We start from the raw sequence: 14,977 nt of genomic DNA on the forward strand, positions 1-14,977 counted from the left end.
GCATTAATTCTTCTGTTAAAACTTGTGTGTTATTTCTGCTGTTCAACCAAAAATTACAATTCTCTATTCATTAACTCACCCTCATGCCATCCCAGATGTGTCAGACTTACTTTCTTCTGCTGAACACAAATTAAGATTTTGATAAGAATATTTCAGCTCTGTAGGTTAATTCAATGCAAGTGAATGGGTGCCAAAATCTTGAAGCTACAAAATCTATATAAGAGCAACATAAAAGTATTCCAAACGACTTCAGCAGCGATAGGATAGGTGTGAGTGAGAAACAGATCAATATTTGAGTCATTTTCTGCTATAAATTCTCCTCCCTGCTCATCTCCACTTCACTTTCACATCCTTCTTGTGTTTTTGGTGATTCACGTTCTTCGTGCATATCGCCCCCTACTTAAAAATGACTTAAATATTTATCTGTTTCTCACCCACACCTATCATATCATGTCTGAACACATGGATTAAACCACTGGAGTCTTATTAATTACTTTTATGCTTCCTTTATGTGGATTTTGGAGCTTCAAATTTTTGGCACCCATTCACTTGCATTGTGAGGACTTGAAAGTTTTAATTTGCGTTCTGCTGATGAAAGAAAGTCATTCACATCTGGGATGCCAGATAAATCATGAGAGAATTTTAACTTTTGGGTGAACTATCTCTTTAAATCGACGTTTTTATGCCCGTTTTAGGGTTTGCGGCGTTATATCGTCATGGTAACAAAGTTGCAATAACTGCTATAACTTTACACAGAAAATGTTAGTAAGTGATTTTATCACACTGAAATCATGCTAACACACATATTGTGTATGTCTTGTGGCAATACTTTTGAAACGGTGAGTATTTTAACATTTACTGATTGGCCCCCATTCACTTCCACTGTAAGTGCCTCATTGATTTTTGCTGTTTTAAAGAAAAGGAGGAACAAGTTGAAATCCATTTTTGTGGTAATCAACATTATGCCACAAATTCTGTCGATTGAGCTTAACTTGTAAACTCTCTCTCTCTCTTTTCTGGCCCTCATACTTTCAGTTTAAGATGTATGACTGGCACGTGAAACATTTGTGCATTTGTATAGCCAGAGTGTTTACATCTGAGCTACATACACATAAATCATTGCAAAAACAGTGAACATTAATTAAGAAAGGGACAAAATGAAAATACAAGGAATGTCTTTCTCTCTCCCAGATGACCGTCTGTTGACCAGGGATGAGCAGATCATTCTTGGAGTTCTGTTGTCTTTTTTCCTGGCCTTGCTTTTAATTCTGCTCATATACGGATCTGTGAGGTAAGACATGCGTTGTTTTAAAAAGGGCTTTGAGTCAATACTCAAACGCGATGTGCTCTGGTTTATTTCTGGTTTATTTTCTTCCAATCCCAGGATCCACCGGAGGCAGAAGGAAGGTGGGACGTACTCTCCACGTGAGGCTGAGATCATTGAGACCAAGTTCAAGCTGGATCAGCTGATTGCAGTGGCTGACTTGGAGCTCAAAGAGGAGAAGATCAACCGGTGAGTCATCTGTCATCACCCTTCAAATCGTACTGCTTCCTGTTCAAACTGTACATGAGCGCCCATGATGCCCACATAAGACACAGTTAACTTTGGTCTTTTGCTTTGGCTCATTCACTCACTCACTCACTCTGTTCTCAGGTATTCTTCCTTTTTCTTTAGAAAGAAGGAGATTTTTGTCATCCAGTAAGTAGAGAGAGTGATGTTGATGTGTACATTGTTTGTAGATATCTGTCTTTTTTTTCTTCTATCTTTTTAAAGGTGAAAAGTTTCCCAGTTGCATGCTGTGGTGTTAGTACCTGGAGTATTTTGTTACTTAATATTCGTATCTCTGTCTTGCTGTATTATGGGGCTGTTGGGTTTCATTCTGTTGCTCTGTAGTTTGGCTTTGTAAGTTTCTGCTCGAAAGATCACACAGAGAATGACTCTCATATTCTTTTTATGTTCGTGTGTCTTCCTCTAATTAGATCAAGTAGTGAACTGCACATAGATTCATTTCTTATTTATCACTTAAACATGAAAAGTCTCATTTTCCGGTCCAAGAGCACAATTTCATACTTTTCTACTGTCTAATGTTCCAGGCTGCTAAGTTACAGGAAATCTCTCAAGTAAGTGATAAGGAGAATTGATTGATATTGTCCTCCTTTTCTCATTTTTACACCTTTATTTTCATTTAGAGTATTGTTATTGATTGTTATTGTTCACTAAAACAACTGTGAAATGTCATACGAAAATCAGTTCTGTTGAAATAATGCTTGTTGTTGTTGTTGTTATTTAGGGGTTTGTGCATGTTTTAATGCTTTATTCATCTCTCTTTAACACATTTACAGGCCAATCAGTAAGAAATCGTTCCTTCAGCATGTGGAAGATCTTTGCGCCAACGACAATGCCAAGTTTCAGGAGGAGTTTGCGGTAAGCTTTAAGCTGCGTTCACACTGCCAGCGACACCGCGCGAGACAGCGACACCATCCCATTCATTTTCAATGAGAGCACGGCGACTTCCGGCAGCACGAGCTGTCCCGACCAGATGTGGGCTTGTCCAGTGACGCGACAAAGTTGAGACAAGTTTAACTTCATTCAAATGAAGAGCGACAGCCAATAGGAGAGAAGACGGGAGAGCTCACGTGATCCTTCTCTCTCTCTCATCTCCTGCGGTAATGGAAAGATGAGGGGACCCACCCTCTGCAGCACCTCATCAAACTGGGTCCTGTCAAGCCTGAAGTACTGCCAGAACAGTACTTCCTCCAGCCGCAGCTCCTGCCCCAGCCGGTGGTACTCACTGCGCTGACTCCGAGATGGAATGGTTTTGTGGACCCAGACAGACCGGCGTTTGCGTTTTCGCCCTGCAGATAAACAGTCGCTATGGCAAAGAGCACGCCTTGTTTCTCGTTCATCTTTGATATAAAGCATTTTATGTACTGATTCCATTTATATTTAGTCTTTTCCCTCCAAAATGTTTGCTTTTAGCGCCAAGAAAACTGATTCGCTGTCAACAGCAATGGAATGGCATCCGTGAATATCATTTATAAACGTTACTAGGCAACCAGTACCGTGTTTCAGGCATGTCCAGCTGGGAGGAGGCCTCGGGGAAGACCCAGGATTAGGTGGAGAGATTACATCTCCACACTGGCCTGGGAACGCCTCGGGGTCGCCCAGTCAGAGCTGGTTAATGTGGCTCAGGATAGGGAAGTTTGGGGCCCCCTGCTGGAGCTGCTGCCCCCGCGATCCGACTTTGGATAAGCGGTTGAAGATAGATGGATGGATGAATGGACTAGGCAACCAATAGTGGGAACGCCCACTAGCGACCTAACCGCCAGCCACTGGCGACCTGCAGCGACAAAATCGCTGGCAGTGTGAACGCAGTTGTAGATGTGTTTTTGTGTGGGTGAGCGTTTTAGTGACGCTTTGGCAGAACACTTGAGTTTGTGGTGTTTTTGGAAAACATGATGGTTGATTGATTGCTTCCCGATGTGCTTATTAATTAGACTTTTTTTGTGTATGACAGGAATTGCCGAAGTTGCTTCACGATCTGGCAACGTCAGACGCCGATCTGCCTTGGAATCGCTCCAAAAATCGCTTCACTAACATTAAACCATGTATGATAAAATGTCACTCACATTTGCAAACATACACCATCATGTGGTTCTTTCTTCAGAACGATCATGCCCTTATTTTCCTTTCCAAAATGAAATCATGCAGTGACTGTCATGCTCCAAAAAGGACATAAAAGCGCCATAAAAGTAGTCCAGATGACTTGTGCTCTATATTTTCCTTTGTTCGCTTTGTGTGAGGAACAGATTGAAATATAAGTCAATATTTAATATTGATTCTTGTTTGTCCTGTTTGGAGCTTGACAGACCTTGGCTAAAATACGATTTCATTGTATAGAAAAGAAAAGCTCAGTTTTATATTATTATTCTGCATTTTATGGGAGAAAGAAAATCGTGCAGGTTTTGAACGAAATGAGGTTGTGCAAATGATGTCAGAATATTAATTTTTACAGTTTTTACATATTCAATACACATTTTTTTAACATTCTTTTTCTAGATAACAATAACAGAGTGAAGTTACTGTCTGAGCCGGGAATGCTGGGGTCTGACTACATCAATGCCAGCTTTGTCTCTGTAAGAGCTCGAGAACAGCCCACATTTCAGCTGTTCTTTTAAACTTCAACATACACTTTAAACTTCAACAGAACTTTAATTTCTTATTCCTTTTTCGTCTCGTCTCTTTGTCTCAGGGCTATCTGTGTCCTAATGAGTTTATAGCCACACAGGGTCCTCTGCCGAGTACCGTCGCAGACTTCTGGAGGATGATTTGGGAGACGGGGACAAAAACTATTGTCATGCTCACGCAATGCTTTGAAAAGGGCCGGGTATGTGTATATGTCTTCAACTAAACAATGAAGCCATAGATGTATGTAATATATGTCAGTGGTTCTCAAATGTATTTAATCCTGGGTCGCATTTCCTTTTATCTTGCATAGTTTTGTTCATGGCTTCATGGGCATGCATCAAGTGACTATTTTTGTTGTTGATGCCCCATTTTTCCTCCATACGCTTGCATGAAAGCTTCAATCGCACCGTGAAAATATCCCAGTGCAGATGAGAAGCTTATAGCTGAATACGAGTGTAACGAGGTTCTTAAGATGGGCAAGGAGGAGGCGGGAACCAGCTGAACAGTCAACGGAAAACTTTCATGAAACAGAACGCAAACATAACATAAACTGCAAAACAAACAAAGACACACACACAACTTTGTGTGTCTCTCTCTCTCTAACTGCCATCTCCGGCTTGTCCTTATCCACCTCCCGGCTGATTAGGACGATTCAGCACCAGGCGTGCGTCCTCACGGTCTGGCCATGGCCTCCTCCTCGTCACACTCCACCACCCGATTCAGGCTGGGGGAAACCTCCGGCTTGACGTATTCCCCACCCTTCCTGTAGGGGAGGTATTGCCCTTCCGGCCGTACTTCTGCCGGCAGGTCTTCCCTGTCACTTTGGACCCTGGGAGAGCCGAGGGGAGGGAGAAGGTAGAGGGAAAGAGTGAGGGGAAGAGACAGAGAGAGAGAGAGAGAAAGAGAAAAACTGGCTTGCCGGTTCCCGGACATGCTGTCGCCTGGTCCTCAGCCACTCCTCCGCCCCCTGGCGGACGTCAGCCGCTCCTTACCTGGCGGACAGCAGCAAGTCCTCCATCCCTTGGCGGATGGCAAGGGCTCCTCCGCTTCCGGCGGAAGGCAGTGACTCCTCCGTCTCCCAGCGGACGGCAGTGGCGAGGATTCCAGGACAGCGCATCCCTCTTCCTTCCGGTGTTTCGGCACCAGTGTAACAAGGTTCTTAAGATAAGACACATGAGTCGCGACCCACCAGTTGAGAACCACTGATATATGTAATAACCCTAACCTAACTCTAACCTAACCCTAACCATACCCTAACCTAACCCTTACTTTAAAAAATAAAGAGAGAAATAAAGGTTCCCATTAGAAACAAAACCGGATGCTATTTGAGAGGCTTTTTAAGTTCCTTTTTATGTTGAAGTTCTTTTGAAAACTATCTATGTTTTTGGTTATTTAAAGACAAATGTGAAAAATTGGCATATATCATACACATTATAAACAATTAACAGTTCAAACATTTTGTTTGCACGTTTCAGATCCGTTGCCATCAGTACTGGCCCGAGGACAATAAACCTGTAACTGTTTTTGCTGACATCATAATCACTAAACTCACAGAGGATGTGTGCCCTGATTGGACAGTTCGAGCAATCAGAGTGGAAAGGGTAAAATAATCCAGATTAAGAGACAATGATAATTCCGATAATCCTCATTGACAAATTTAGATTTCTCTCTTATTCTTTACGCTCCAGCACGGTAACTACATGATTGTTCATCATTTTAACTACACGTCATGGCCTGAACACGGTGTTCCGGAGTCCAGCTCTACACTGATCCAGTTTGTCAAAGCAGCCCGGTCCAACAGAGGCCATGACAACACAAACATCGTGGTCCACTGCAGGTAGGTGCTATCCGCCCTTATCTATGCTATATGCTATACAGTATGTAGTGCAAATGTATCTGTCTGTATGTGCAGTGCTGGTGTGGGCAGGACTGGAGTGTTCATAGCCCTGGATCATCTCGTTCAGCATATCAGGGATCATGACTTTGTGGATATATACGGTCTGGTTGCAGAACTACGCAGTGAGAGGATGTGCATGGTGCAAAATCTGGTAAAGTGTCTTCCACTTGATATGACGCACGTAGTGTTTCTGTTGAATAGTGTAAGATGATGAAATGTTGATGTTTGTGTGTCTCTCAGGCTCAGTACATGTTTCTGCATCAAAGCACTCTGGATCTGCTGTCTGCTAAAGGAAACAGTCAATCCATCTGGTTTGTAAATTACTCCGCTCTGGAGAAGATGGACTCGCTGGATGCGATGGAGGGTAAAATTATTTGTCAGAAAGTTGCAAGGAATCTCTACATTTAAAGGGGTCATGACATGGTTTTTTTTATTGTATTATTATGTTCCCTTAGGTGCAATTATAGTATTAATATATTTTTTTTTAAGAAAAACTTTTAAAATCTAGTGATTTATGACCTTTTCCCACCCTGTTTCTCATCCTCTGATTCAAACAGTCTGTTTTGGGGGCGTTTTCCATTTAAGACTTCAGTGTTAACGCCCACTGTTATGATTGGCTAACGTCAGTGCCTATGTATCAATTATTGACGCCCCCAGCCAGAACAATATGCAAGTAAACTAAGTAAAAACACTGTGATTATTCATAATGAATGAAATTGCGCTTTAAAAAGTAGTTTAAAGTTTAAAATAGATTACTTACAGTTTGCGTCGTCGTTGTTCCCAGAATAGTCGGCACGGACTTATCTTTGAGCAACAGTTTTCTGGCAAAGCCAGCATCATATTGAGATTTGTTCTCAAAACAGTCATCCTTAAAATGTACAGAACAAACGCTTAAGTTAACACTGCCGTGACTGGGTCGTCCGCAAAAAATAAACTGCATCCATTTTTCCCTGACGCCTGGATCTTTCGGCAGCTTATTCAGAGGTTTTGTTTGACCACAGCCAGGAACAGCACATCTGTGTGGCATCGTAATTTTTCTGTGCACAAGTAGTCTCTGTCAGAGCTCGCTGTCCATCGACTGAACACTTGTGAGGCGCACGGCGATACTGAAATGAGCGTAGTTGTCTTGCGCTTAAAGCGTAGTTATCTTGTGCTGGAGGCGGTCATATGCAAACGCTGTTACGTCACTTCTAACCGACACGTCACTTCTAACCATGAATCCAGAACGAGCTGTATTTTGAGCTTGATTAAATAAATGATTCGTTTAGAATGGGGAGGACGTCTTAAAATATTAAACTTGCAGGACGTTTTAATGATACAAAGACCTCTTATATACCAAAAGATCAAGGCAAATTTGGTTTCTCATGTCATGACCCCTTTAAGAAAAACTTCGCAACGATACCCTTACAATAAAAACTATGTTTTTTTTACATTCTTAGGGGGTTTGTTGCAACTGGGAAGTGGGATGCTGACTATATAGACAAAGATTTGAACTTGCAAGGGTTGATCCATAAACATAAAATCACCATTGTGGCCTTGAGCAAGACACTTAACCTGAAGTTACTCTGGGGAATTGTCCCCTATACGTCATTTAGAACAAAATCTAGCCAAAAGGACATTATTCGTTCATTTCGGTGGTTCGTAACAGCTCGCCACCACAAACTTTCAGGAAAACTTCTTACCTTCTTGCTGCCATTGGTCCACTTCATTGGTTTGGGTGACCAGGAGCTCCGCCTACTTTGAGGTCGAACTCAAATTCCCTTTCGGGTCAGTCAACATGAACACAACGTCATGTAGTTATTAGCGAGCTGGTGCAAATTTACGCAATAATTTTCCAATAACATGTCAAAAGGAATCAAATCTACTGAAATACTCTGAAGTGCCCACTTATTCTGTTGTTTGATATGCTAATTCACTCATGTGATGTCTGCCGCGAATGCCATTCACACATCATCATTCCTTTGTCCGTATTCTACCCATTAACACTATTTTATACAGTACACCAGGGGCGTAGCACCAAATTTTGGGCCCTGGGTACAAACCATCTTGCTGGGCCCCCGTACCAAATATGTATGTATAGAAAACTGACTTCTAAGGGGCCCCCCCTGCCTCGGGCCCTGGGTACTCGGTATCCTTTACCCCCCAGTCCGACGCCCCTGCAGTACACCCATCTATGTAGTACTGGCAGTATCGGTGTCATCATTTACAATAACAAGTAATAATATAATAATAACAATTACAATGAACAAAGTGTTATTGGAGCATATTATGGCAAGGTTTAGCGTGTTAGCGCATTAGCAACATGATTGCAAATGGTAAACATTAGTAATTACACATTATCTACTGTGTGTATTACTTTAATTCATCATCGAGTAGTTAAAACAGCTTCTTTTATTGATTCTACTCATAGAATGTCATATTAGTTTTACATGTATTACACCGTTCTGCATAAAGCGGTGACTCATTTGAGCTTATCGCGGCCCATTCGCTCCATTTTGCGGCCGACCCACCGGCCCGCTCGGTTCTCCCAATGAACAGTCCACCCCTGATCAGCCCCAAAAGTGCACCGGCCCACCGGGAAAATGCCGGTATGCCAGATTACCAGTCCAGCCCAGCCGGTGACTGAATGTTCGCAAACAGTATGCTGTTGCTCAGCTGTTTCAAACTTCCTTTTTGGCTCTGAGTGAACAAACAAAGTAGCACTTCACTGTGAGTGTACCGTTCTATGTCACATTAAAGTTGTGGAATAAATGTCTCTGGCCTCAATCATATGTGCAATTAAGTGGGTGAATCTCACAAAGAATAGTCTTGCGGCATTCTGTATAAAGCCTATTTTTAACACCATTAAGATTTTTTTTTTAGCAGTTTTTTTCCCCAAATTATCCTTACTGAATACACAACAATAATCTGTAACACTGCAACGAAAATCATACTATCTGGACACAGTTTTATTTTTTATTTTTTTTTAAAAGAAGCTTATTTTTTAGGATGCAAAATATAATTTTGCATACAATTTTTCATTTCTAGTTAAAATACAGGTTTTGTGAGATTCATCCAAATAAAGATTCTGTTCTGTTTTGCTTTGATGAAAAGCTACATCGACACTAATATGTTTACGTTTGAAAATGCATTAATTGGGGGCCTGGGTAGCTCAGCGAGTAAAGACGATGACTACCACACCTGGAGTCTTAAGTTTGAATCTAGAGTGTGCTGAGTGACTCCAGCCAGATCTCCTAAGCAACCAAATTGGCCCGGTTGCAAGGGAGGGTAGAGTCACATTGGGTTAACCTCCACGTGGTCACTATAATGTGGTTCTTGCTCTCGGTGGGGAGCGTGGTGAGTTGTGCGTGGATGCCTCCACACGTGCTATGTCTCCACGGTAACGCGCTCAACAAGCCACGTGATAAGATGCGCGGATTGACGGTCTCAGACTTCATTACTCAGACTTAAAAGCGAATTCTTTGATTTAAAAATCTCAGTTAAAGGGGAGGACCGCATGTGAATAGGGAAATCATTCCTTAACTAGATTTCTGTCTAGAGCTTGGAACTGCTAACAGCATTTGGTTGCACGAGGAATTATAGGGCCTATGAAGGCCATTGATTTACTGTGGTGACTGGCCATGTAGTGCTTCAAAAACATACAATAAAATGTTAAAGTTGACTATAATTATCTAGCAGCCAGAGAAGGGAAGACAAGGGAGTAATATGTTTTCCTGGTGCCAGTCAGTAACCTGGCTACCACATACTGCACAATTTGTAGACGGGATAACTGCTTATGACCAATTCTTAAAAAGAGGGAATTACAGTAGTCAAGGCAGGATTAAATAACAGCATGAATTATCACCTCCAGATCTTTAGATCCAAGAAAAGGCTTTATTTTAGAAATAACTCCAAGAATTTAGTAGCTGTTTTAAACTATATAATGTATCTGCTTATTTAAAGTACGAGCTGAATCTAGTATTACACCAAGATTGCTCACATTGTCCTTTACACTAATTGCTAGTGGTGCAAGTGTATGGGCTAATGCCTCTTTAGATTTAGATGGACCAAAAATAACAACTTCTGAATTATTGTCATTTAACTGAAGAAAGTTATTAGATAGCCAACACTTAACATCCTTCAAACGGGGCGGTTGTGGCTCAGGTAGTGGAGCAGGTCGGCCACTAATCACAGGATTGGTGGTTCGATTCCCGGCCCACACGACTCCACATGCCGAAGTGTCCTTGGGCAAGACACTGAACCTGACACTGACACTGAAAGTTGCTCCCAATGGCAGGCTAGCACCTTGCATGGCAGCTCTGCCATCATTGGTGTGTGAATGTGTGTATGAATGGGTGAATGTGTCACAGTGTAAATCGCTTTGAATACCGCTAAGGTTAAAAAGGCGCTATATAAGTGCAGACCATTTCATGAGCGATGTTAGCAATTGACTGTCTCCCGTCAAAAGGATTTAGTGGGAATTAAAGCTGTGTCGTCAGCATACAAATGATAGGAAATTCCATGTTGGCGGCAGATAGATCCTAGACGTCGCACAAATAATGAGAATAATATCATTATTAAAATATAATTTTAAAGGAGCTGAAGATGATGCTGAATTTCCAATTTTAACAGAAAATCTGCTAAATAACACTTAAACCATTTTAGCGCAGGCCCCTCAATACCAACCTCACACTTCAACCGATCGGATAAAGGATAGCATGGTCAATAGTGTAAGGCAGCACTAAGGGCTAACATAATTAAAATCTTTCAAAAGAGCTGACTCTGTGCTCTGATGAGCTCTAAATCCCGACTGGAATCTGTCAAAAATATCATTCTCTACTAAAAATGAAGAATGCTAAGACAAACAACTTTCTCTAAAATCTTAGTGGGATCAAGATTTGTTTTTAGTTTTTTTTTTATCCCCTTTTATCCCAATTTGGAAATAGGTCCTCGTGGTGGCACGGCTACTCGCCTCAATCCGGCTGGCAGAGGACAAGTCTCATTTGCCTCCTCTTCTGAGACCTGCAATCCATGCATTTATCACATGGCTCGCTGTGGATGACACCGTGGCCAAATGTATTGGCAGTGACATAAATTTTGTGTTTTGCAAAGTTTGCTGTGTCAGTATTTGTAGATTATTTTTTCACATGTTTCTATGGTATACTGGAAAACAATGATAAGCATTTCATAAGTTTTAAAGGCTTTTATTGGCAAAAACATTCAATTTATGCAAAGAGTCAATATTTACAGTGTTAACCCTTGTTCTTCATCACCTCTGCAATTCACTCTGGCATGCTGGATATCAGCTTCTGGGACAAATCCTGACTGATGGCGATCCAGTCTTGCCTTATTAGTGCTCAGAGTTGATCACAATTTGTGAGCTTCTGCTTGTCCACTCGCCTTTTGAGGATTGACCACAGGTTCTCTATGAGATTAAGATCCGGGGAGTTGTCTGGCCACGGATCCAAAATTTCAATGTAATGATCTCCAAGCCACTTCATTATCACTCTTGCCTTGTGACATGGTGCTCCATCATGCTGGAAAATGCACGGATCATCACCAAATTGCTCCTGGATCGTTGGGAGAAGTTGCTCTTGCAGGATGTTTTGATGCCATTCTTTATTCATGGCCGTGGTTTTGGGCAGAATTGTGAGAGAGCCCACTCCCTGTGATGAAAAGCAACCCCACACATGGATGGTCTCAGGATGCTTCACTGTTGGCACGACACAGGACTCATGGTAGCGTTCACCTTTTCTTCTCCGGACTATCGATTTTCCAGATGTCCCAAACTGTTGGAAGGGGGCTTTATCAGAGAAAATAACTTTGCACCAGTCTTCTGCTGTCCAATCCTTGTACTTCCTGCAGAATTTCAGTCTGTCCTTGATGCTTTTCTTGGAGAGAAGTGGCTTCTTTGCTGCCCTTCTTGACTCGAGGCCATTGTCCAAAAGTCTTCGCCTCACTGTGCATGCAGATGCACTCACACCAACCTGCTGCCAATCTTGAGCTCTGCACTGGTGGTGACACGATTCCGTAGCTGACTCCTCAGGAGGAGACGGTCCAAGCAATTGCTAGACACTCTGGGACGTCCTGAAGCCTTCTTCACTGCAGTTGAACCTCTCTCCTTGAAGTTCTTGATGACCCGGTAAATGGTTCTTTCAGGTGCAATATTCTTTGCAGCAATTTCCTTGCATGTGAGGCCATTTTGATGCAAAGCGATGATGGCTGCACGTCTTTCTTTAGAGGTAACCATTGCGAACAAGAACACAATGATTGGAAGCACTTCTTCCCTAATTATATAGCAATCAATCTGCTCTTATAATCCAATCAGAATGATAGAGTGATTTCACTAGTCCTCGTTCATACTTTCCCAGGTGCTGCTGATATGATTAGTGAAATGATGTTAGTTGGTCATTTTGTGCCAGGGCCAAAAAAACAGTGACATTTGGGTTAATTTTTTTGGCCAATTAAGCTTTTAGCAATTATTTAAAATGCATCTGATCACTCTGCACAACAATCTAGAAACAATGTGAATCAACACCACAACAACTGAAGAAGAAAACATTGCAAAACACAAAATGTATGTCACTGCCAATACTTTTGGCCACGGCTGTAATTGATGATTGTAGCAATTTGCTTACAGTACTAAATACAATTCTAGGATTGTGTCATTATTACATACTTTCTAAAGCAATATGTTTTTGTTTAAATACACATCGCTTTTGTTAAATTCACATCTCTCATCCACAGTGGAATGGCGTATTCCTCCACTGAAAACAGCATTTCCGTATACTTTGAAAAACAATGACGTTAAGAAACTGAAAATTGAGCATTTAATAAGAGATAAGTGTGGACATGGCCTTATTAACTGTATCTTGCTTACTGTCTCCTTTCAGGTGATGTTGAATTGGAATGGGAGGAGACAACAATGTAAAAAGGACATTTGTTTCTCGTGAATTCTTACTCTCTTTGATGGGTGATAGGAGACATGGGACAAACTCATACAATCCCTACACAGACGCTGGGACTCTGGATCTTGGGGCCAAACCGTGAAGAAGAATATAAAAGCACCTCTTAACTTTTAGAATATGCTTTACCTCATACATTTAGTTCAACATTGAACAGCCCCCATTGTAATGAGTGTCTGTTTCCAAAGAAAGTCGAACAAGTGATTTGGGACGAGTCATACCGCCAACAGTTTCCTCATTATGGTGCATGGATCCAGACAGGTCCCAAGCATCTTGCATCTACTGTTACACAACTTAACTACGTTTAGTATATTGGTCTAATGAGCAAGCTGTAATGAACATTTGGAACTAAGGCAATCGTAAAAATCAAGGATTTCTAGGGCACTTGTCTTGATGACATTTAAAATGATGTCTTCATTTATAAAGATATAGATGTGTTTTATCGGAGAGGATCGACTTCTACTAAATACTACAGTTTCTAAATACTATTCTTTGTGATGGTAAAATATTTTCTCCTATCCAGTTGAATGTGCAGAGACAACTTCAAGCCACTGGTAGATTGATTTCCTGAAGACTTTAAAGTGGTTCTGTGACACTTTCAAAACATTGCTCTATTTGTTTGAGCAGTCCGACATCAGCCTCTGGCTCAGTCAATGGCGTGAGTTTGGGGCGGGACTACTAATCTGTCAAAACAATGGGAGATGGGAAATTTCTGAAACCTGTTTGGAAAGTCATCATTTTGCAATTCAGTTTGGTGCTGCTAGTGCACTTAACCTTTGATAAGATTGAAGCATTAATGTATAATAATGTATTTAATATATAATCAAATAGAATTGCAGTCGTTTGCCCCTCTTTATAGTCATTCTTCTCCCACCATGCATGACAATGTCTAGTTCTATTTGTACAATAGTCTAGATAGTTTGAGAGATCATGTATAGAAATGTACCTGCAGTGTGAAAAATACACTGATCCCCTTCACACACAAGATATGGCTATCCAATGGTGCTCTCCCATTTATTCAGTCTATATGTTATTTGTTTGTTAGCCATCTGTTTCAGAAATGAACGAGAAACATCTTCCATAACCTTATCCTTAAAGTTGGGGCAGAAGAAGTTTATGTATACATTTTATGTAAATTATTACCTGATAAGTCATGATTGTCTTTTAGTGCTTTTTTCACTCATTTGTGTAACAGGTAGGGAGTGAGAGGAAACCTTCTCACAAATCACTTTGCTATATCTACAATTATTATTAAGCCAAATGAGTTCATTTTTGTGGTGTGAAGATGTGAACATCAACAGTATTGCTGTTTTGAAATAAATCTTCTGAAGATGGTTGTGGATTATTTTGAGTTGTCTTGCAGCTGCTTTAAGGGTCGTACAATTCGTTGCCTTTTAAGTCCCCACTGTAAGTTGTGGTAGATTTATAATGTTTAATTGCACTCAGGTACAACTTTTATAGGTTTGGTTAAATTAATTAAGAGTACTTATTGTGTTGCACACTACAGTGGGCCTAAAAGTCACATTTAAAATAATTGAAATCAGTTTCAATCATTGCACGATTGTAATTTTGAGCATGCAGTCAAATATCTTTGACCAAAATGAAGTGCTAAATCATTAGATTATATATATACACACACACTGTAAAATATGTCTGTTATTTTAATGGTAAAAGACTGTAAAAATGCTACAGAACATGCACATACCTATACCTATATATATATATATATATATATATATATATATACATATGTAAAATATACAGTAACATTTTTAAATATATTTTAAAAGACAATTCTGTAGTTTTTACAATAAATTCTTGTACAAATTAAATTTTTTAGATGTAAAAATTTAGATTTTCCTGTATAATTAATAGTAAAAATTTACATTATGTTTTAACAAGAGTGCATGTATTTTTTTACAGTAAATTATTTTAAAAATTACAGTA

General features: G+C 40.6%; 1 protein-coding gene across 1 annotated transcript in view; it reads left to right on the forward strand.

Moving 5' to 3' along the window:
- Positions 1 to 14,323, forward strand: part of LOC127623072 (phosphatidylinositol phosphatase PTPRQ-like) — a 67,083-nt gene extending 52,760 nt beyond the window's left edge. The window contains 13 exon segments of the mRNA XM_052097269.1: positions 1,192 to 1,291; positions 1,385 to 1,513; positions 1,655 to 1,699; positions 2,095 to 2,121; positions 2,344 to 2,425; positions 3,519 to 3,609; positions 4,061 to 4,137; positions 4,254 to 4,388; positions 5,665 to 5,790; positions 5,878 to 6,026; positions 6,102 to 6,237; positions 6,327 to 6,450; positions 12,959 to 14,323. Of these exon segments, the coding sequence (XP_051953229.1) occupies positions 1,192 to 1,291; positions 1,385 to 1,513; positions 1,655 to 1,699; positions 2,095 to 2,121; positions 2,344 to 2,425; positions 3,519 to 3,609; positions 4,061 to 4,137; positions 4,254 to 4,388; positions 5,665 to 5,790; positions 5,878 to 6,026; positions 6,102 to 6,237; positions 6,327 to 6,450; positions 12,959 to 12,996 (1,259 nt within the window). The 3' untranslated portion in view covers positions 12,997 to 14,323.
- The last annotated feature ends 654 nt before the right edge of the window (positions 14,324 to 14,977 follow it).

Source organism: Xyrauchen texanus, chromosome 29 (genome assembly GCF_025860055.1).
Source record: "Xyrauchen texanus isolate HMW12.3.18 chromosome 29, RBS_HiC_50CHRs, whole genome shotgun sequence".
NCBI lineage: Eukaryota > Metazoa > Chordata > Actinopteri > Cypriniformes > Catostomidae > Xyrauchen > Xyrauchen texanus.